This window comes from Lithohypha guttulata (genome assembly GCF_036872675.1).
Source record: "Lithohypha guttulata strain CCFEE 5908 chromosome Unknown scaffold_1, whole genome shotgun sequence".
In the NCBI taxonomy this organism is placed as follows: domain Eukaryota; kingdom Fungi; phylum Ascomycota; class Eurotiomycetes; order Chaetothyriales; family Trichomeriaceae; genus Lithohypha; species Lithohypha guttulata.
In genome coordinates this window covers 460,566-482,648 of record NW_027042750.1, presented here as the reverse complement: position 1 = coordinate 482,648, position 22,083 = coordinate 460,566, and the positions used below count along the sequence as shown (strand labels likewise).

The following is a 22,083-nucleotide window of genomic DNA, read 5'->3' as shown; positions in this document are numbered from 1 at the left end:
TTTGAGCTTAGAGCCCGCATGTCGTAGCTTACCAGGGACAGTGAGCTGTCTCGCACCTTCCGCACCGCAAATCTAGAGCCGCGATTGTCTCTTCCGAGTCAACGATATGTGCAACCACTTTCCTCATGACTGTAACCCCAACGTAAGAACATAGACATGCCAAGTGATATCGAGGATAAGTGAAGTGGACCATTTGTCGGCATTGACAGTTGCTACACACAATAAAGTGTGTCACGATTGATGGTTGTTATCTCATGTTTGGCTCACATTTGAGAGTCTTTGACACAAACCCGGACCAAACGCACCCTTATCTGCGGAAGCATCGCGATGTTTAGCAGTCGAGGACTTTCGGTATTGATGTTTTCGATCACCTTGGCAGTCACTTCGAACAACTTGAAGCATGAAGTGAGCTTGTTAGTGCACGCAGGCATGATGCAACTGTACATGACGGGAAATTTATCCGCGTAATGACGGTGATTAGGAATCTGAGTATTTTTACAAAGTCGTCCTGTACACAGATCGAATTTCGAAGCAAACAGTCCTGCCAATCCATTCAACTTTTCACTAAACTCATTACTTCCTCTCCCAACAAAACACAAACATGTCAGCTCACGGCGGTCAAGACGGCCATTTCGAGCCTGTCAAGCAGGCCCAACAACAATCTCTACCAGGATCTGAGCAAGAGATGAAGCCGACCAGCGAATCTACCAAACTCGAAGGTGCAGATGGGTTCGTGGAGTATGTTCCTGCAGGAAAGCTCAAGGGTAAAAGTGCTCTGATCACAGGTGGAGATTCTGGTATCGGTCGTTCAGTGGCCATCCTTTTCGCGAGAGAAGGTGCAGACATCACTATAGTCTACCTACCAGACGAACAGCAAGACGCCGAAGACACTAAGAAATCGGTTGAGAAGGAGGGAAAACAGTGCCTGCTCATTGATGGTAATCTCATGGACAAGGAAACCTGCCGCAATGCAGTCCAGCAACACGTTGATAAGTAAGTCGACACTATGTCAAATCATTACAGCCCTTACTAACCTCTCAGATACGGCCAGATCAACGTTCTCGTCAACAACGCCGGCAAGCAAGCCCAATGCAAAGACTTTGCGGAAATTGACCTGGACATGGTCGAATCCGTCTTCCGCAGCAACATTCTCGCCATGTTCGCCATCACCAAATACGCCGTTCCTCATATGAAGAAGGGCTCTTCAATCATAAACACCACATCTACAGTCGCTTTCCGAGGTACCTCGAGTATGGTTGATTACGCATCCAGCAAGGGTGCCATAGTCGCTTTCACCCGCTCGCTGGCAAAAAACCTTCTACCAAAAGGTATTCGAGTGAATGCTGTGGCTCCGGGTCCAGTCCACACACCACTTCAACCTGCTTCGCGGCCAGCGGAGGAGATGGAAGGTTTTGGTGAACAGAGCCAGCTTGGTCGTGTGGGACAGCCGAGTGAGATTGCACCGAGCTTTGTGTTCTTGGCTGCGAAGGATAGTGAGCTCTATTACGGACAAATCCTCCATGCTTATCCTCTGGGCGATTAATCGGTTTGTATGAGTACACGGATCGAAAGCCCGACAGGTCTAGCTCGTTGAGAAAAGAGCATCTGTGGTGAGGACGAAACTGGTATACACCTTATTCGTGCTTGGGAGGAGCTTGCTTTGAGCGCGTATAGCTCTTACAAAATTACGAACCGTGGTCTTGTCCATCCTGTCATACAAATTGGATGAGGTGGTACGATCTACAATGGTATAGAGTCTATGGAGGCTGTCTATCATTGAGTTGTAATGTTTGTCGCGTCTGCATTGCCAGCATAAAACGTTACGGATTGATACTGGTAGTTGGGAAAGCAGGGACATACAGAGCAAACAATACTTCGTGATATGCAAATTCAGTACAGAAACCATTAAGCTAATAGCTAGGGGTATCGATTTCAACTGATAAGCAATCAAGATACAAATGCAAGTTCTGATCCCAAAATCTCCCTTCTCACCGCCTCGCAGCAGTCAAAACCACACTCGCCGTCACAGTCTGTAAAGCCTGCGTAACCTTCTCGGTGACAGTCGCCGTCACAGTCTGCGCATCCTGCGTCACACTGACTATCGACGTCTCGATAACAGGTCGATCGATTCGCTCGGTAACTATACTTGTCTCGACTACTGTCATAGTTGAGATTGAAGTCTCGGTCTTGGCACTACTAGTGCTCGTAGTAGTTGTAGAAGCAGAAGACACCAAAGTACCTAAATCTGATGGTACAGCAGCTGTATCTGACGCTGCTTCGGCGGTACGGCTGGGTCTTTCGGTGCTTTGTGTGATTTTTTCAGACCCTTCGATGGTGACTGTCACCATGACTGTACTGGTCAGTGTCATGGTTGCGGCGGGTGTTCTGTAACGCGTGCGGGTGCGCGTTCGTGATTCCCCTTGAGAGGAGTCATTGCTCTCAGTTGAGGAGTCAGTCTCTGACACGCGTCTTGTCCGTGTCGAGGTCTGCAGAGTCGTCGGGACAGATGCTGGCGGTGTGACGATATTTTCTGAGTTTGAATTTGAACTTGAGCTTGGACCGGCGCCTGGACCCGGCTGACCTAGAGTGGATATGAATACAGAAGTAAAGTACGATTCTACCGGAAGAGCTGGCGTGAGCGAAGCAGTTGGACTGGGCCTGGCCGAAGGCGTAAATGGAATGACAGTAAGTTGTGCCTTGGAAGATTGAGGTTCTTTAGGTTGCCGGTTTTCTGATTCCGAAGTCGAGGAGGAAGCCGCATCGCGCATAGCAGACGATAATGCCTGAGCAGATGCCTGAGCTGCTGCCACAGTGGTTGGCGCTGCTGTGCCTGTTATCGTGATCACGCCTGAATCGGATGCGGAGGAGCCAGGGACACCAGCCGCCTCAGATGTTGTGCTACCTGTGCTAGGAGGCACAATTATCGTTGCTGTCGCATCTGAAGAGCTTGCCTCAACACTTGCAGACGTGCTAGATGCGAGAGGCGGAAAAGGAGACACTTCGATCGAAGAAAGTCCATTCTGAATACTGGAGCCTGTGACTGCGCTCTGAGTTGTTGCAGATTTGGAGCTGGAAGAGGTCGCTGAGTCAATTGGCACAGAGGTTGAGCCAGGAGTCAGAGGTTCGAAAACTGCAGAGGACAGTAAACCCGAGCTTGCATCCGTGCTCTGAGAAGCAGTCTCGGTGCTTGGTGTTGAGGTAACAATAGGAATAGAGGTCAACCCGTTAACAACTGACTCAGTTGTGGTCAAAATTGTTGCTGAACCTGTGGCTGTTTGATGAAGAGTCGACGCCACGAGACTTTGACTGGAGGTGTCTTTGGAGACAGGTATCGATCCCAGTCCAGGCACAATAATTGCAGGCGTTGCACTGGATGCAGCGTCCGAGCTACCCGTCGCACTTGACTGATTCTGCTGGATCGCATCTGCATTGCTGATTGTGGTGTAGCCACCAGTCGGACCGCTGAATGTTGCTGACGCAGTAACGAATATTATGGTGATGCTGCTTGGCGCCAACGTGCTATTTGAGGTTGATGTCGGTAGCAACAATGGAGGGATTGAAGTGGATGTGCTCGAGCTTCCAGCGCTTATTGGAATTACCGTGTTCCCTTTTGGCGATGTTTGAGTCGCGCTCGCAGTGCTTGCAGCCGAAGAAGCAACTACTTGTACTGTGACATCTTCAGTCGTCACCACAGTTGTCTGGGAATAGATTGTATCCACGCTTGGTTGTGTGACTCGCGACGTGCTAGCCGTCTCTGTATGGCCAAAGGCTGGTATAGGTAGAATCGTGGTGTTCTGCGATCCAGCCGAGCCTGCTTGGCGCCTTTCGATGCTGAGGCTGTTAACCACCCATCTCCGGTGCTCGTCGTTCGAATATCGCAAGACGCTGTCTCCTCTGGTTTCGCGTATCAGGCCAGCTGATACACAAGTTGCGAAGACGAAGAGCTCTGCTATTGAGAGTCGCATCTTGCTGAGTGCGAGACTAAGCTTCTCGTCCCTATTCAATTTGTGAATTATGGATTAGATGGATATTTGATAAACGTTTCTGATTAGTTGTGATGCTGAGTGAGCCTGCTCACGCAAATAGTGTGCGGGTGAAAGAGTGATTAGACACAAAAGAATGACTGTTGGAAAGCAAGAAAATGGGTTGTCGCAGAACTGCAGTGAGAAAAGGTCAATAGTAAGCAGGACAGAAATTGCCAGACAGAGAATATGTACAATATTAGCTAAGTTCGTCGTGCATGGTACGACATCGGACTACGAATGGGACGCAAGTTAACACTGGCATTTCGCTTGGGTGATACGTTGAGACAAATTATCTGTTCGTGAGTATTGGTGTTGAAAGACGAGTTCAGGTGTTTCAGAGAGAAGAAAGCAAGTCGCACGGGTTTGAGGTGAGGAAGGCCCTCAAAGCCAAGAAGGTGGTCGTGTCGCACCGACGAAGAGAATGGAGCCTTGATTGGCTGAGGAACGTTCCGCGACACGCGCTTCAAGTCCTAGCGCTTCGCGTTCCTGCCATAGCTCAAGTTCGATACCTCTGCAAATCTGCTGGGCGCTTTCTGTCGGTCTTGATCGTATTTGTTTGTACACTGCAACTCTCTTCTGAAATTGGTATCTAATACAGGGTGCGCTTTTCCTGGACTTCTTCGAAGCACTGGACTTGGTCGCCTTCTTCGACATCCTCCCAGTCTTTGAAGGCCACGCCACATTCAGTGCCATTGCGCATCTCATTGACGTCTTTCTTGACATTTTTCAACGATTCTAGGGTACCCGTGTAAACAATGTCACCATTTCTGAAGACGCGTACCTGATTGGCACGACTAATGGTACCCTTGGTGACCTTACAACCGGCAATCTTGAGCTTCTGTTTCTTAACTGTGACCACGAAAATCTGTCCAACCTCGGCTTCACCAAGTATTCGCTGTGTGATCAAGGGTGGCATTGCCTCAGTGACTTTCTCTTTGACAGCATCAGTGACTCGATAGATGATGTTCTGGTCGAGAATTTGGAGGCCAGCTGCATCCGCAAGCTGATGTACCTCAGGGTCAACAAGCTGGTTGAAAGAGATTGCGTACCCCACCTCCCCAGTCGTTGCGAGCATACGAATATCGGACTCAGTCACTGGTCCAGTGCCACTGTGGATGACATTGGCCTGTATTTCGTTGTTGCCAATCGCACTGACCGCGGCAACTATTGCTTCAACACTACCGGCAACATCTGCCTTGACGACGAAATGAACGTATTTCTTACCGGACGTGTCAATAATGTCAACGAACCCTTCATTATGGTGCACCTTGTTCGCCCTATCTTCGGCTTTCCAGGCAAGGAGTTTTGCACGTGCCTCCGCTTCTGCCGCCTTAGCAGCGTTGATAGCGACCACGTCCGATGCCGACTGTATCGACTCTGCTCGCTCCTGTCTTAATTCGACCACAGCTTTGGCTTGCTGTTCGTTTTCGGCTTGTAAAACTTCTAGACCAGCAGTTGGGTCAATGCCACGCCAACCATCGACTTGAACCGGATCTCCTGGCAGAGCCTCCTGCACGAGTTGACCAGTGTCATTGCGTAATGTTCTAACTCGACCCCAGGTAGGACCTGCGACAATGAAGTCACCTACTCGAAGTACACCTCGTCTGACCAAGACCGTGGCTACACGTCCTGCGTTAGTGACCTTGGCCTCAATGATCTGGCCTTCAGCTGGACCGTCTTGCTCTGCTCGTAGATCAAGTACATCCGCCAAAGTAATGATAGCCTCTTCAAGCTGATCCATTCCTTGACCTGTTTTGCCACTAACGGCAATAGCTTGATAGTCACCACCAAAGTCTTCGACCACAATGTCGTGTTGAACAAGATCTTGTTTGACCTTTTCGATATCAGCATCGTGCTTGTCGACCTTGTTTATAGCGACAATCAGCTGGACTCTAGCTTGCAGGGCGTGTTTGATAGCTTCTATAGTCTGCGGCTTGACACTGTCGTCCGCAGCAACCACCAGCACGACTATATCAGTGACGTTGGCACCTCGTCTTCTCATGTCGAGGAATGCTTCGTGGCCCGGTGTATCCAAGAAGGTAATCTGTCGTTCAGATCCCGGCATGGTAACAGAGAAAGCTCCTATGTGCTGAGTTATGCCTCCATGTTCGCCGGCTGCCACAGAAGATTTGCGCAGCCAATCGAGTATTGTGGTTTTTCCATGATCCACATGTCCCATGATAGTGACAATTGGTGGTCGTGGTGGGAGGATTGATATGTCCTCGGGTGGGGGACGTGGTATCAGATCCTGCATCGTTTCTTCTGCAGCAATAGGATCGAAGCCATATATGTCGGCGAACATGGCCGAAGTCTCTGCATCGAGCATGTGGTCATACCTGGCGCCCTCGAAGCCCTCATCTTCTAGCTTTTGAAGCAGATCGTCAACTTTGATCCTCATTGCTTGTGCGAGCTGCTGAACAGTCATGAACTCGGGTATGCTCACAGCCGGCTTCTGGGCTTGAATCGTAGGGGGTTGTCTCTTCTTCTTCCGTCTTCTGCTCTCTCCAAACATCCCCTGCTCTGCTTCAAAGGCATCAAAATCAAATTGTGCTGATACATTTCGAGATGCTGTAGCAGAATATCTAGGCCTAGACACTGCGGCAGGAACAGGAAGCTCATCATCCTCGTCTACCTGGAAACGAGCACTAAGTCTTGTTGGCGAGCGGCTTGTATGCTCTGGCCTGTCCGTCTTCTCCATGGATATCTCTGTGTCTACCACAGAAGCAAGTCGCCTAATGCTCTTGTTTGTTTCTACAGGCTGTGTATCGTGTCTGGTCTGGCTGTCGTTATTCGAAAACATAGGCTGAAATTGTGAGGGTTCAGGGGGTTCCATAGGCTCTGAGGGTTGAGGAGGCTGGGGAGGTTGTGAGGATCGTGAGGTGTTCATAGTAGAAACCTGCGGCGTCTCCTCGGTAGACGTGATGTTGGTTGGAGTCGGCTGATCTCCGTCATCTTGCTGATCCAGCTGGAGTCGTTTTTGGTTTCGGTAGAGACCACTGATGCGATGATCTGTAGGACCTGCCGTGTCTCTCCTAGCCTCCACACTGCTTGTAGTCTGCTGCTGGTTCGAATCTCCTTTTAACATTTCTTGCACAACAAACTCCTGAGTGTCAGGACGTGTACGCGATTGCCTCCAATGGCCAGATACCTTAATGTATGCGCCATTTTCTGCACTTCTCGCAAATTCGCGCAAGAGGACAAGTTGAACGATACGGCCAGTAATGGTATCAGAAACGTCGGCGAATGCAATGGTCTCGCCTGGCCTGCGAAGGCGCTGAATAGTACCAGCGACCTCCCCTATAGTGTTTGCAACTACCTCGTGACTGGAATCGTATGGAACATCTCTTCTCTGATATCGACCCCTCTGCGCTTGTTGGCCGTTGTCTTGGTTAAATCTGGGATTGACCCTTCTTATCTGAAACCTATCGTGGGGCCTATCCTGATCGTGTCGGTGGGTGGGAGGATCTTGCCTCGGTATTGGTGGTAAAGTTCTGGCTCTGGGAGCAGTATCCGAAGCTGGCCATCTCGCTGGAGCAGCGTTCTCTCTTAGCATGGGCGAGAGCTCCTCTTCGTCATCATCGTAGTTTCTTTGCGCCGCTGATGCACCGCCCGGGCGACGTCTAAGCGACGAAGAGCTAAAGGCTCTGTGTGGTGAAAGGACATTGTGTTGCAAGATACTCGCCTCGCGCGAACTTCGAAAGGCGCAGAAAAGGCAGACATCTGTGCTTTGCCGGATCTGCACCTATTAGTGTACTGTGAGTTGCCAGCGGACTCGGTAGACTCACCTGCGATGCGAGTCGATGTCGCATATTCCTACAGAATTGACGAAGGCAAGCGATGGCGTGCCACTGCAGAGACAACTGTAAAGTTCAATATGCAAATACTGTACGAGTCGTGCTTCTTCGGATGAAGTTATTCCATGACTCGTTCTCCATTTTCCGCTCATTTCGGGGGATCCTACTTTTCGAGCTGGTGACCATTTATGGTTGCATCCAACCTTGCGAGATGACTGTATCATAACGTGAACCCCGAAGTCATACTTATGACAAGACTTGGAGACTAACAACGCACAGTTTGAGCTTTCGTAGGGTAGGCAACTACCTACGTAAAGCTTTTGCTTGGGATCAGCCGTTTGATTCGAGGCAGAAGGGACAAATCTGGCCATAGTGGCATACTGAAGAGAGTCAGTAGACCTGGGTCGTATGTACACAGTTCGAAATGGTTAGCATTGTACAGATTTTCTATTGTCGACGAGCCTAGTTCAGCCATCCTTCGCCTCAATCTACATCGTCCGCACTTGCCTCCTTGCTTGGCGGCACGCCGTTCGAGCTACCGCCCAACACCAGATTCTCTTTCTTTAATGTCTGCGTAGGATAGTAGTTTACCTTTCCATCCGGGCCAATCATGCCGGTTCGATCATACAAAGATCTAGCTCTTATGATAGGATCCAAGTTCCAGTAGTTGACTCTCAAACTCTCGGCCACCTGATTCCTTTGCGGCTTGGTCTCCTGTCCATGAATCCAGTCAAACGTCAACTTCTCGTACTCTACCACTCTTTCTTGTCGTTCCTGCTGTAGTCTAGCTTTGCTTGCAGTATCCTGCATCCTCGCGTTCTCATCGACTAAGGGCTCGATGTATTTGTACTCCCAATCTTCTGTTCCGCCCAACTCTTTGATTATTTGTGACTTGGGTACATACTGACTCAGATCGTCCAGACCGTTTGTGAAATGAACTTTGGCTGCGACCACCGGATCCAGCCAACCACGAATAATCTTCCAGACTCCCTGGAAAATCCAAGGGGCCTTGTGTATCAATATGCAACCGAGGGACTCTGGATAGTTAGCTTCGAAACATTTGATCATAAACTTGACTGGTGTATAGTCCATGTTGGCCATTGTGAAGTTAGTCATATCAAACATAACAGTCTGTAAAAGTTAGTTCGATTGCCTGGACCAGTAGAGGGATATACTCACAGCAGTTTCGACAGGTGGTGTCAAGGCCAATCTACATGTCTCTATCACGTAGACTGTATACCTTTCCATTGCTCTTTCGCTTTGCTCACCACCTCTGTGTAGTCGTACGCGAACGAAACAAAGTGGTCTGCCTTCCTTGTCCACTCCATGTAAAAAGCTCTTTCCTAACCTTAGTTGTTGCAGAAAATCTGCTCCTTCCCTCTTCACATTTGGATCCGATGATTGTGAGTCTTTCAACGCACCGCCTTCGCCGTAAAACATGACGTCGTCATCGACGTGCATCTCAGTTCTGCGCCAATGCATGGTTGATACCAGCATGGCAAGTGCACGTTGGACGTCCCACTTCCGCGCACGAAGAAATCGAAGTAGGAGGGTATCAGGGTGGTCGTTCTTTACCATCGACCAAAAGGATGCACGCAGGTCTTCAGGCTTTGCAGCGGCTAGAATCGCTTGTAAATCTCGTGTTTGACCATATTTGTCCTCTGGATCGTTCGAGGAGCCAATCCCAGGTGAGCTGGAAGTACTTGAATTGTCCTTGTGCTTTCGATGAAACAAACCATGCTTCTCTTTCTTCTTAGCCGACTCCGACTCTACTGGAGCAGGAGCATCGGCTGGTGTGATGGGTCTGGCTGACCCTGCACTGCCAATATCCGAAGGATCCCGTATCCCAAATGTCTTCAACGTTATAGCCCAGAACTCTTTCAGTCTTTGTTCCTGTTCCGCACTCAGGTTGCCCAAGGTGCCAGGTGGTGATGCCATTGCGGTGAAAAGCGAGGATAGTTCGTCGTCGAGCTGCGATCGAGGTATTGGTTCTTCTTGGTCAGCCTGCTCGTCGATCTTGGGGTTGTCCTCCGAATCTCGTGTCGTCACGTACTCAATCCCTATCGCTGCACCAGATGCGAGGATACACAGGACTAGCCAAGGATTCCAAGATGCTTGTTGAATGTGTCCTGGACCACTCTGGAGTTGGACGAAGCTCCGTGTTGTCTTTGCACGACTGGCGTTATAACCGATTTTCAGCTGCGAACGTATGCGCGCCTTGTTCACTAAGATCGAAGGATAACCAGAATTAAGTGGTAATATACTGGATCGAACTTTCAAGGAATATTTTACATGCCGCAACGATGCACGATTCATATGTGCTGCGCTTAGCCAAGGACAAAGTAGGCCTTATGTTGCTTTCATGTATACGAGTCTTCACCTGGATAGCCGCACTGCTCCTGTTCGCTGACTGTCCCGCTACCAGCCCGGAAGCGGTGCTGACGTTGGTCCGGATTTGTGCAGTGCGGGAAGCCTACTACGTCATCGCTGTTTTGAGGTCTCGTGCCTGAGATCCAGGGCTTTGTTCCTGCTGAGCAATCGTTGAGCAACCTTGAACAACCCCGTCTCCTAATTTCTCCATATCAAGAACTGTTTGGACCGGAATCCTTCTCCAGCGATTTGAGGAAATTAGTAGAGAAGCGCTTCACCTGCTCAAACACTACATTGAAACCGTTGTCCTCTCCATAATACGGATCGACGACTTCTTCTGCGGATGCCTTTCCAGCGTACTCGCCTAACAACATGACTTGAGCTCTGCTCTTCTGACCCCTCCTCTCGATCCCGCGCTGCATCTTCTGGAGATCTCGCAGATTCCATCCGTCCATGGCGAAGATGTAGTCGAAGTTGTTGAAGTCCTCCTTGGTCACCTGACGAGCGCCATGCTGATAGTCGTTGATACCGTTCTTTTGCAATGTGAGCGTAGTTCGAGAATCAGGAGGATCGAGGGTGTGGTAAGCCCCGGTGCCACACGAGTCTACCGTTGCGATACGCGCATTGCCCTTTGCTAGCGACCGAAACACTCCTTCTGCCATGGGCGATCGACCTGTTTACAATCAGTACTGAATCAATCGGTAAATCTATGTAGCAGACATATGTTTCCCAGGCAAACGAAAAGTACATTCACTTGCGTAGGATCACCGTTCATTTTGGCGGTAATCTATCCTCGAGAAGATTGTGTTTAGGCAGAATCCAAATTTGTAAATGAACAACGGCTGTGACATCGATTACTTATTTAGCATTCGAAACCACAGAAGCAGCACAAGCAGACCAGCCTAGCAATAAACATGTCCTTCCGCGTAGGGGCTTAGCGTCATTCAACGGTGACTCGAGTATCTCACCTTTCACGCTCACGACAGCACCAAAGCGTGTGCATCCAGGTTGACGATCTGCCATACTGATCACAAGGCTCTACCAAGAGGCACCTTACAGAAAGGTTGCAAAGCGTCCAAAATCGCTCCCTTATTATTCTCTATCCAGCTATGGTTAATATGTGTCTCCAACTTGACAGACTGAATTCTCTAGGCGTGTCTACGTCATAGACGATCACTTCTGGCAGGTATTCGGGTCACAATCTTCTCCTGCCATGCCCCGGACCACACGTACTTTTGCAGAGCTCCTCACCAACACGATTTTGTTAGTAAAAAGCTCGAACAAAGCCATAATCGAGCTCTTTCAACACGACCAGTCGCGATCCAAATTGTGGAGTGAAGTCTCCAAAGCTCCCGCCTGCCAAGCTGTACTACCACGATGCTAGCTAATCAATGACCACTATGGCTACACCCAGCTCCAGTCGCTGCACGATGATCGATCGTGACTACAATGGCGTACCTCGTGGCAAAGCTAACCTCGTACTTGGTTTTACCTTGTCATGTTGTACTTATATAGCTGTTATTCAGCCTGATACACTCCTTCCTTGTTGTTGAGTTTCATTGCTGTGGTTCTTAGCAAGCTCAGGATGTCTCCCAATATCTCTTATGTTATGCGTTTCCTTGTGACAAGCTTATTGTTTGCTTCTGTGCTCGCAGTTCCAGACCCCGGTACGATCGGTTTCAAGTTCAAGAAGAGGCTAGCCACCAAGTCTGCTCCTTCGACTGAATTATCATACCCAGTGATATACAAACGACAAGATGATACGATCAATGCCGACATCACAAACTTTCAGATCTTGTACATGATCAATATTACCATCGGCACACCAGGTCAAGGAATTGGTCTCCAGCTAGATACTGGCTCTTCCGACCTTTGGGTTGCTGCCTCTGACTCAGATGTCTGCTCCTTGGGCTATCCTTTCTGCAGCTATTACGGCTCTTACGATGCCGCCAATTCGTCCACGTTCCGAAATATCACAGACTTTGGGGACTTCTATATCAGCTATGTCGACGGTACAGCTATACAAGGAATCTATTTTAACGACACAATCAACATCGAAGGCACAGATATTACTGGTGCCACCATGGCTCTTGCCGAATCAGCCGACCGAGATATTGGCATCATGGGTATAGGTTTCACAGAAAACGAATCCTCCAATACCATAAACAGAGACGATCCTTTCACCTACCCAACTGTACTCGACAATATGATTGCCCAAGGTCACATCAACAGTCGTTCCTACGCCCTCTGGCTCGACGACCTCAACGACCCCGCCTCGACTGGCACCATCCTCTTCGGTGGATTAGACATCGAAAAGTACGAAGGGTCCTTGGTCTCCTTACCCATCCAACCAGACACCTACTCCGGCTCCCGCACCAGCTTCACAGTCGCCTGGACCGGTCTCAACATCGACACCGGCTCTTCCACCAGTAACAACCAAATAGACTTCTCACCCAGCTCACCTCTCCCAGTCATCCTCGACTCTGGCACAACCCTTACCTATCTCCCCGATGACATCGTCGAGCAAATCTTCACCGGCCTCGGCGTAACCACCGACCCTGCAATCGGCAACATCGTCCCCTGCACCATAGCCGCAAACAACTACACCTTCATCTACACATTTGGTGGCCCCAACGGCGCACAGATTCGAGTCCCTCTCTCCGAACTCCTCCTCACCCTCTTCGACTCACGAACAGGCGAACCATACGTCGACCCACAAACACCAAACGGCCCGCCCCTCTGCCAAATGGGCATCGACAAAGCAGGTGCAAACCCCCTTTTATTCGGCGACACGTTCCTTAGAAGCGCCTACGTCGTCTACGATCTGGAAAACTACCAAATCGCCTTAGCACAGACAAACTTCCGCGCTACGGCCTCTGAAGACGGAGACGAAGTCACACAGATCTCGGGCAGTGCAGGTATCCCAGACGTTGTAAGCACAGCTTCAGAAGCGACTGTAGCCCAGACGTTCACGGGCATACCGTTGAATACAGAGGGTGGTGGTTCCGCGACGAGTGTGGGCTTTGGCGCGATGACGAGGCAGGCGACTTTCAGTTTGAGTACGAGTGGGACGGTGGCGCCTAGTGCTGCTGCAGGAGGTGTGATGAGTACTAACAGTGGGGGCACAGCGACAAGTAGTAGGACTACTGTTAGTGGAAGCAGGACTAGCAGTGCGTCGGTGAGTTCGACTGCGAGCTCGTCGCAAGGCGCTGCAAGTAGCTCTGCGGCCAGTGCGGCGACCGTCCTCAGAGTGGCCAAGGGCGAGACGCAAGCGTATGTCTCGTTGTGTGTTCTGCTGGTGCTACTGTATGCTAGCATCGGTAACACTATCTGATTATGAGATTAGTGTATAATGACAGTGTTTAACGAAGAGAACGTACTAACAAATCATCACGCAGTATCCAATACGCTCATAAGATATGTAATTAGACCTTGCAAACCATGTTAGGTTCCTATACAGGTACTTCATAGACATAATACCCGCTGGAAGCTCACTCCCTCTTCTATAAGCTTTTCGTGCCTCCATGCAAAACTCCTTATGATTATATGCGAACATAACAATACCAACCATTCGTCTGGCCCAGCAATGTCAGCTCGCAGTTTATGCCTCTGGTGCTGTCGTTCCGTCGGCTGAACTGAAATCTCTCAGAGACATAGCTTCACCAGAGTCGATGGAGGTCAGATCTGATATTTTATCTTGTCGATTCCGCCATCGAAAAGATCTTTTGTAAGTTGGTGTAGAGCATGTGGACGACATTCCAGCTCTCACAAAGTCTCCGAAGTTATTATGTGGCCAGCTATGCGCTTCCTAGTTCGCATTCATAGGCTTCCTCGCGACCATCAAGTACATTGGTGTAAACAGTTTCTCCTTACCACCTGCCACTAAGGAGTCAGCAGCCATGGCGAGACTATCAGCTGTCTTCTGAGTACCCTTGGGAATTACGCCAAGAGTTTCGCCGAAACCAACGCACTTGTGTATGACGGATCGACCCAACCAAGTCATTCGGCCAACGGTAAAAAGATCACCCAGGCTGCGTACGTGCTTGAGTTCGCCAGCCAGAGGATAGTACCAAGGAACAGCATCTGGACGATCTGCTAGATCTTCCGCGTGTAACAACTCAAAGCCAGCGCCTTTGATGGCCTCGAGGCCGTCTGAGATCTTGACCATATTTGAGATGCCATCTCCTTGCTCAATACCAAGTCGAATCTCTCGGTGGCGAGCATTATCGTTGTCGTAGTTGTCAGTCATCAACCACTCATATACGCCAAAGACACCACCTGGCTTGAGGGCTTTGTATATCTGTTCGTAGACACCCTGTAATCGAGGAGCATGAACAGTAGCCTCGATAGCATAGACTGCATCGAAGGTCTCGGCAAACTCTTCTGGCATCTGCATAAAGTCGCCTTTGATACCTTTGAACTTCTCACCAAGACCTTCTTTAGCTGCATACCTAGCAGCACGCTCCAGCTGGTAGTCATTGTTGTTGAAACCAACCACGTTACAACCAGTGAATTTGATCATTTCTCTCGCAGGACCACCAACTCCACAGCCAACGTCCAAGACAGTAGCGTTCTCTTTTATGCCCATCTGCAGGGCAAGGTAATGCTCGTGACGTGCAATAGCTTGACGAAACCCTTCGCCAGGAGCGAAACGGCAGAAGTGGAAGGACGTGCCCCAGCCATACTCGTAGAGATCGGTCGCTAGGTTGTAGTAACTAGGATAGGATCAGCATATTGCACAATTTCATTAGACTGGGCTATTTCCGTACTGCCTTGTCAAAGTAGCATATTCATCTCGACGTGCCTTTCTTACTTCCTCGGTCTCTGCTGAAGCAAGCTTGTTGTCCCAATGCTTGAAATACTCGTCGACGGCCTCTTTCTGAGCTCTAGCATCCTTGTTCCGCATGGCCATGAAGCCACCTTGTGCTGTAGCAGACTTTCCGTGCAGAACTTTGTTGAATGCTGCATCTCTCTCTTTATCCTCTTTTTCCAGGATGTGCTGGGGAGTCACTGCAGAAGGAGCCATGTTGAATGTTGGCGAGGGATAGTATGCAGAGAAAACGAAGACTAAGGTACTATGTACAAAGCAAGACTGAGAAATATAGACCAAGAAACGTAGTGGGCAGAATCAAGTGCTGGACACAACAGACCGCTACGGGAACTCGACTTCCCATGTGGTGTTTCTGCAGTTGCGCTTCCCAGCAAATCCCCAAAAATTTGCAGGGTCCTTCCTCTCGGGCCTGCAGGTGTCCCTTGCAGATCAGGTCTAGCCAATCACAACCCATCGCATTTGCTGATCTCGGGCAAGCACTTCCCGGCGGTCGAGCCACTACGGGTGGTGACCACTGGTTTGTTCAGGCAGGAAATTCTGGCCTCAGGCATTAATATGTCAGCCTTGAAGTGCGGCGAGAGATCTTCAACCCAGCGATTCTTCTGCGGGACACCGTCATATCTGTTCAATTCATACTCTTTGCAAATTTGCAAGACAATCGCTTTTGGCAATATGCCGCCGGCTCAGATCAAGCAGGACTTGAACAGGTCGGGGTGGGAAACCACCGACTTTCCCTCGAGCTGTGAGAACTGCTTGCCGGACAACCCATACGTTCAAATGCTCAAAGAGGACTATGGCGCAGAATGCAAGATATGTACACGACCCTTCACGGTCTTCAGATGGAAGGCAGATCGCACAGCCCGTACGAAACGAACAAATATATGTCTAACATGTGCCCGCCTGAAGAATTGCTGTCAGTGCTGTATGCTCGATTTGTCTTTCGGTCTACCCTTGAGTGTCAGAGACGCCGCTTTGAAAATGGTTGCGCCGGGCCCAAACAGCGACATCAACCGGGAATACTATGCCCAAGAACACGAGAAGGAGATTGAGGAAGGCAGAGGTGCCGTCGAAGCCTATGAGAAGACAGACGAAAAGGCACGAGATTTATTGCGACGATTAGCAAATAGTCAGCCATATTACAAGAAACAAAGGCAACTTGAATCAGCCGATGATTCTGCCGAGAAACAGCCCGCCGAACAGAAGAGAATAGGGTATGGTCCAGGTCCCGTCCGAACCTCAGATACCAAGAAAGCTGCGAACGCAGGCACTCAACCGCCACGACGTACTCGTCCTGTTGCTGGCGCTCGTCCACCACAACCTGAGGATTGGCTCCCACCGCAAGATCCTAATGTTATCTCCCTCTTTGTTACAGGTGTCGAGGACGACCTCCCCGAACACGCTATCCGAACCTTCTTTTCACAATTCGGCCAGTTACGCTCTCTAGTCTGCTCTCATCGTTCCCACTGCGCCTTCATTAATTTTGCAACTCGAGACGCGGCCGAGGCTGCAGCAGCTCAGTGTCAAGGCAAGGCCGTTGTCCAGGGTTGTCCGCTGCGTGTCCGCTGGGGCAAGCCCAAGGCACTGGATAGCACAGACCGAGAGCAGAGATTGGAATGGGCGAAGGAAGGTCGCCAAACAGCCGCTGGTGTTGTCCAGAAGGGACAGCAGAGAGCTTTGACTGGTGGAGCGCAAGGCGCAGTCGAGGCCGAAGAGGAGAGCAACAACTTTGTCGTTGCAGCACCACCAGGTGCTGCTGATCAACCTCAATATGCAAGTATGACTGGTGACTGAGCTGGGGTTAGGATAGCGCTTCTTCTTGTCTCTAGCATGGCGTTCAGGACATCAACATCGTTGCATAGTACGATGAAAAGGAGTCCTTCTAATGTTCAAAAATTTCCAGTATCGACTTTGACCTTTCCACCTTTTCCCCTTGGATTCTTCACAGTATCGTTCTCTCCTCTTTCCGTATGCTCATGTATGTTCAATTTGTATGTGCCTTCCTCTCCTGATACTGCCTGGCCCTGTACCACGTTCTCGCGTAACGTCTGCGCAACTCCCTCTGCGTGCTCGATTGCTTTCACAGCTGCTGTTGACGCAGGTTCAAGGGACATGTCGCGTCTGAAATCGTGTCTTGCTTGATGTCGTGCTGCCTGGACCATGTCGAGATCGCCTGTCTTCCTTAGTCCGGGATCGTGCTTGGAGTCCTCAATACGTACCTCGAAAGGCTATGCGCATGGCCCGTAGAACGTGTCTGTATGCTGCGAGTGCCATGATCGCCTTGTGAAACAGGCACTGAGTGAAGTTGAATTGCAATAGCAATCCTTTATGAGGTACCTGTGTAGTCGTGTTACTGTCGCATTGTAGCAGTGTCTTTGCTCATCTTGTCGAACGGAGGGACGGTCACCCTGAGAAAATGGCCGCTGTCAGTGAGTACTATATGCTCCTATCCGGCAAAGATTCGAGTCGAGCTGTATAAAAAGTACATGAGCCCTTTGATCGAAAGTAAGAAGTGGATGCATTACCAAGCACAACAAAATACCAACGGCGCCTCCTCTTAGAAAGAACTTAGTGAAAGTTATGATGATGTCTCGCTTTGTCGAGGTCTCCTTCACCGCAAGGAGACACGATCTAATCCATATACCATCGCCCTTGTTTAGTTCGCGGAGAGCGACTATGTTCACTTCAGACACCGAGGCTCTACTATCAGCACTACGTAACACAAAATTGTGGCATATCGACTTCGCCGTTCTTAGAGGCCTGGACTGAAACAGACGCAATAGTGGTAGTCACTCAGAAGGACAGATTAATGGAATTTCATTGAAAGTCGACAATACTCGACTACTGCTGTGTAGGAAAGTTGCTTTGTAGTGCGACCAAAGAGGACTAGCTTCGTCTCACTTTTCCAACAGGTCGATACTCTAGGGCTCTGCTTGCCCGCTTTGACGCGGGACGTGTTGCAACCGCGTTTTTGGCACGAAGCCGGGAGAGAGTTGTTTACTTTCTGCCCGACTGACGCACTTCTCACTCAATTTGTCCTAAGAAAGTATTCGTGACTCCGAGACGTCCTCCAGTTGCTAGTTTGTGGCCCGTCTGTGCAATGCGAAAACGTTCGCAGATAGAACCCTCTCCAGTGTCATGGGTGATCAACACAGGGTGAGCCGCATCGATGCAGCCCTCTCGCAGTTGTTCGACAGCCTATTGCCGGCTGATCCAGCGACAATCAACGATCCGACCGTATTGAGATGGCTAGATAAGCTCGTTCACAATGCTAGAGATTCAGTCCATGCTGGGCAAGAAGACGTGCCTGCAGAGGTTAACTCTGCCCAGGACCTTATCCGCCGTAAGTTACTGAGGGAAAATGCGTCTCCTGAAAAGGCTGCAAGATTCAGTAATTTGTATTCGAGACTCCTTTCGATGCCCGTTCTCAACCAAAAATGGCGCATACTGTATTTACTGCACTCACTGTCCGAGAACCAGTTTCCTGTAAATGGACCGCGTAGTCCTCTAGCAGAAATTGAACAACAAAAATTGAGCAAACAGAAGGTTCAGCAAGGGTACCCTCGATACTACGAGAAAGCCGACAGTGACCATGAGGAGCCCCCTGACCGGAGAACCTCAGTCGAACCGAGAGCAGCAGTAACATCTCCAAAGAAAGCTGGCCTAGCAAGCACACATGAGGTTCGCCACGATGTGACTAATAGCCCACCGAAGCCGCAGATCGCAGAAACCGCAGCTGTACCTTCCGAGCTTGATCTCCTTAGAGACTTGCCCTTCAGTATGCAGGGACTCTCATCCAAGAGTTACCAGTTCGTGTCTCCAACCATTGTCAAACTGCCATCTAGCCTGCCTATACCTATTATTTCCCTCCTGCATACACTAGCCGAACCTTGCCTACTATACAAGACATTGACTGTATTTGTGGATGCACAAGACGGTGGTTTGGTCAACCAAAGTTTACGAGCCGCAATTAGCGGCGAATTGCGCTCGTATCTTGGCTTGGTTGCAACTCTCGAGGGCGAGATCAGAAGAGCATTAACTGCGATAGAGAAAGGCGAAGATGACAAAAAAAGTGTTCGAGCTGCCGGAGTGACGTTGAAGAGATGTGTAATCTGGACCCGAGATGCGACCATGGGTCTACGTTTGATGGCTTTGATAGTGGAAGACTCTCAGCGGAAGAGGGGCGGTCAAATCATATCTCTTATTCACGGCCTACTGGCATCTCATGGTGATCCATTTGTGGCAGGTTTTGCTGAGCGTTTGCTAGCACATGTTGCCAGACCATTCTACGACATATTGCGTCACTGGATCTACGATGGAGAGTTGGTTGACCCCTTCAACGAGTTCTTCGTCGTTGAGGCTGATCCCATGTTGAAAGCAGATGTTGACCCCCGAAGAGTTGCCATGTCTGTGTGGGAAGACAAGTACAAACTCGAAGCTGAACTGGTACCATCGATCATGTCAGACGATTTCGCAAAAAAAGTCTTTTTGATCGGCAAGTCTCTCAATTTCATCAGGAACAATTGTGGTGACTCGGATTGGGTCATCCACTACTCTCAGGCAAACTCAAAATCGCTTGATTATGAAAGCACGTCGCACGTCAATCTCTCAGCGTCAATTGATGCGGCCTATCAAACCACTATGGCCCGCCTTACGCATCTTATGTCCAACAAGTTCTTTCTCTTCACTCATATGCAAGCATTGAAAAGATATCTTCTTCTCGGCCAAGGCGACTTTATCGATTTGCTAGTTGAGTCATTGGCACCAAATCTCGATCGTCCTGCTCACTCGCAGTACCGTCACAATCTAACTGCTCAGCTCGAACATGCCGTTCGTCATAGTAATGCTCAATATGACGACCCCGAAGTCGTACGCCGACTCGATGCTAGGATGATCGAGTTGAACAGGAACGATACAGGCTGGGACTGCTTCACTCTAGAGTACAAGATCAGTCCACCTTGTGACGTGGTCATCACACAATGGGCAAATACTCAGTACTTGAAGATCTTCAACGTCATGCTGCGCGTGAAGCGTGTGGAGTATAGCCTCAACACAACATGGCGAAAATGCATGACAGGTGCACGTGGTGTACTTTCAGACATTGACGAGAAACTTCAGGGAGATTGGAAGAATGCCCGCTGTCTTGTAGCTGAAATGGTACACTTTGTCAACCAATTACAATATTATATTCTTTTCGAGGTGGTAGAATCAGCCTGGGCAACGCTACAAAAGACAATCACGAGGTCTGATGCAACATTGGATGATTTGATCGAGGCACACACCAAATATATCAATACCATTGTGCAGAAAGGATTGCTCGCTTCCACAGCTGAACGTGAAGATGGCTTTCTGGTACAACTGCACAACATGCTGAAATGTATGCTCAATTATCGGGAGGTGGTAGAATCCCTCTACTCTTTCAGTGTTGCAGAATACACTAAGCGCCAGCAATCTGCTACTCGCACCGAGAAGCGTACTGCGGCAGGAACTTCGCGGGCATCCACTCCGGTAGTCGCTGGTGCAAGGGGTGATCGATGGTCTGCTATGAGTGACGAACTCGCCAAAGATACAGGCTCGCCACAGCTTCTTCCTTCGCATGCGGGACATGACTCAACCTTACTTACTGGATTAAGGAAGCGCATGAGTGACCTAAGCAACGATTACCATACACGAATTAATGCTTTCCTATATGATCTTGCACACCAGCCCGATGTGGATTTGAGATTCCTTGGTGTGGTTATGAATTTTAACGAGGCGTACAAACCAGTCAATCCCAGAAGACAGAAAAGAAAGGAGAAGGGCAAGAGTTCCGACGTGCAGAGCCAAGCAGGGGTTTCAAGACCAGCAAGTGTGGTGCCTACAAGTGATGCTGGTGGGAGAGGAGAAGGTAGCAAGGCAGGCTGATTGCCTGATACTCAAGCGAAGCAGGCTCTTCTCCTTTGCTTATTGTGCCAAGGACGAGCACCAGCTGTGCCTCCACGCATGGCATGCAAGCTCGACGAAATGGGGAAGAGCTGTTTCTCGACTTCTGCTGCTTTTTAGGCAATATTACTGCAAGCTTCCTGCCAGCCGTGCTTGGCGGGTCGCTCTCCTTACAAGTCTTTGCAGCCGCCAACCTGCCGGAGAACGTTTGTGTAACACTAACAGATTCTCGGGTCTACCTGATGCAGGTCCAGCAAAAGAACATCTGGGCAGCAGCACTCAGCTAAACATGCTGGTAATTATCAGTGCTTGTCCTCAGCTGGACAGGATGTGAATATTCCCTGGATCTGAAATGCTTTGATGCGCCTGTACAATGGTTGAAGTTGCGTGCGACAGTAACATCGTCCCCACGTCGAGCTAGCACAGACTGCCGGGAGGGAAAGCCGGAATTATGCTTGATGACGATTTATGTGGGGTGTATGTGCACCACTTTGTCCTCGAAGTACATCTGATCAAAGGACCTCGAATGTGTCTGCCTGTATTAGCGCCATACGACGTCCTCTCCCACTCTGGCTTGTTTGTATACCGACTTCGGAATCTGGTGCAGAATACATATATCGACCAACTTAACTGTCCCTCGCCTTTTGTGTGAGTGACACGGCCACTCTTCAGTTGAATGAAAGGTGTTTACGGAGAAATGCTACTTGAGTTGAGCGAGCCACGCGGAACCGGGATAAAGCCCAGCGGAGCTGTATCTGTGGGTCGCAGATCAGTTCAGGTGAGACGATGCATTGCATTAGTGGCTCGTCTCGGAGCCACGTTCCGCGGGATTCTGAATGTGACTGGTGTGGGAGATTGGTACTTTTCCACAACGTGTTTGCATGACCCCACGACTGTCCTGTCCACTGACGTGGGTTGTTCAAGGCTTTCCGTCCATACAAACCTATAAGGTCATGTGTCTGAGTTCGTGTTCACAAGAGCGCATCTCGCACTTTCTGACCGCGTTCGCACAAGGTTTTGCCAGCTCCGGGTATGTAGAACGAGCCACGACACGAGGTGATTTATCCAGATTTGGGCTGGTCCAGGCGGCAATCTAGTTGATGCGCCTGTTTAAAATGCCGCATTACTCGCGACTGGGTGCCTC

At 49.7% G+C, this 22,083-nt stretch overlaps 8 protein-coding genes across 8 annotated transcripts; 4 read left to right on the top strand and 4 right to left on the bottom strand.

The window, feature by feature from the left end:
* Positions 1-601: 601 nt before the first annotated feature.
* On the top strand, positions 602-1,543 carry LTR64_000175 (uncharacterized protein; the record flags this gene model as incomplete). Its single annotated transcript, XM_064894561.1, has 2 exons — positions 602-993; positions 1,042-1,543. 2 exons carry the CDS (start codon positions 602-604, stop codon positions 1,541-1,543), a joined length of 894 nt encoding a protein of 297 aa, XP_064757248.1.
* A 3,071-nt stretch (positions 1,544-4,614) lies between these two features.
* On the bottom strand, positions 4,615-7,834 carry IFM1 (translation initiation factor IF-2; the record flags this gene model as incomplete). Its single annotated transcript, XM_064894560.1, has 2 exons — positions 4,615-7,761; positions 7,811-7,834. The coding sequence occupies 2 exons, from the start codon at positions 7,832-7,834 to the stop codon at positions 4,615-4,617; spliced, it is 3,171 nt and encodes a 1,056-aa protein (XP_064757247.1).
* A 468-nt stretch (positions 7,835-8,302) lies between these two features.
* On the bottom strand, positions 8,303-9,757 carry CSR1_1 (phosphatidylinositol transfer protein csr1; the record flags this gene model as incomplete). The annotated part of the gene is made up of 2 exons (XM_064894559.1): positions 8,303-8,950; positions 8,999-9,757. The coding sequence occupies 2 exons, from the start codon at positions 9,755-9,757 to the stop codon at positions 8,303-8,305; spliced, it is 1,407 nt and encodes a 468-aa protein (XP_064757246.1).
* Positions 9,758-10,401: 644 nt separating this feature from the next.
* Positions 10,402-11,212, bottom strand: stp1 (Low molecular weight phosphotyrosine protein phosphatase; the record flags this gene model as incomplete). Its single annotated transcript, XM_064894558.1, has 2 exons — positions 10,402-10,862; positions 11,158-11,212. 2 exons carry the CDS (start codon positions 11,210-11,212, stop codon positions 10,402-10,404), a joined length of 516 nt encoding a protein of 171 aa, XP_064757245.1.
* A 562-nt stretch (positions 11,213-11,774) lies between these two features.
* Positions 11,775-13,523, top strand: LTR64_000171 (uncharacterized protein; the record flags this gene model as incomplete). Its single annotated transcript, XM_064894557.1, has 1 exon — positions 11,775-13,523. One exon carries the CDS (start codon positions 11,775-11,777, stop codon positions 13,521-13,523), a length of 1,749 nt encoding a protein of 582 aa, XP_064757244.1.
* A 474-nt stretch (positions 13,524-13,997) lies between these two features.
* Positions 13,998-15,215, bottom strand: ERG6_1 (Delta(24)-sterol C-methyltransferase; the record flags this gene model as incomplete). The annotated part of the gene is made up of 2 exons (XM_064894556.1): positions 13,998-14,904; positions 14,959-15,215. 2 exons carry the CDS (start codon positions 15,213-15,215, stop codon positions 13,998-14,000), a joined length of 1,164 nt encoding a protein of 387 aa, XP_064757243.1.
* Positions 15,216-15,692: 477 nt separating this feature from the next.
* Positions 15,693-16,811, top strand: SLT11 (Pre-mRNA-splicing factor slt11; the record flags this gene model as incomplete). Its single annotated transcript, XM_064894555.1, has 1 exon — positions 15,693-16,811. The coding sequence occupies one exon, from the start codon at positions 15,693-15,695 to the stop codon at positions 16,809-16,811; it is 1,119 nt and encodes a 372-aa protein (XP_064757242.1).
* Positions 16,812-18,155: 1,344 nt separating this feature from the next.
* On the top strand, positions 18,156-20,921 carry SPC98 (Microtubule-nucleating Tub4p (gamma-tubulin) complex component; the record flags this gene model as incomplete). Its single annotated transcript, XM_064894554.1, has 1 exon — positions 18,156-20,921. One exon carries the CDS (start codon positions 18,156-18,158, stop codon positions 20,919-20,921), a length of 2,766 nt encoding a protein of 921 aa, XP_064757241.1.
* Between the last annotated feature and the right edge of the window lie 1,162 nt (positions 20,922-22,083).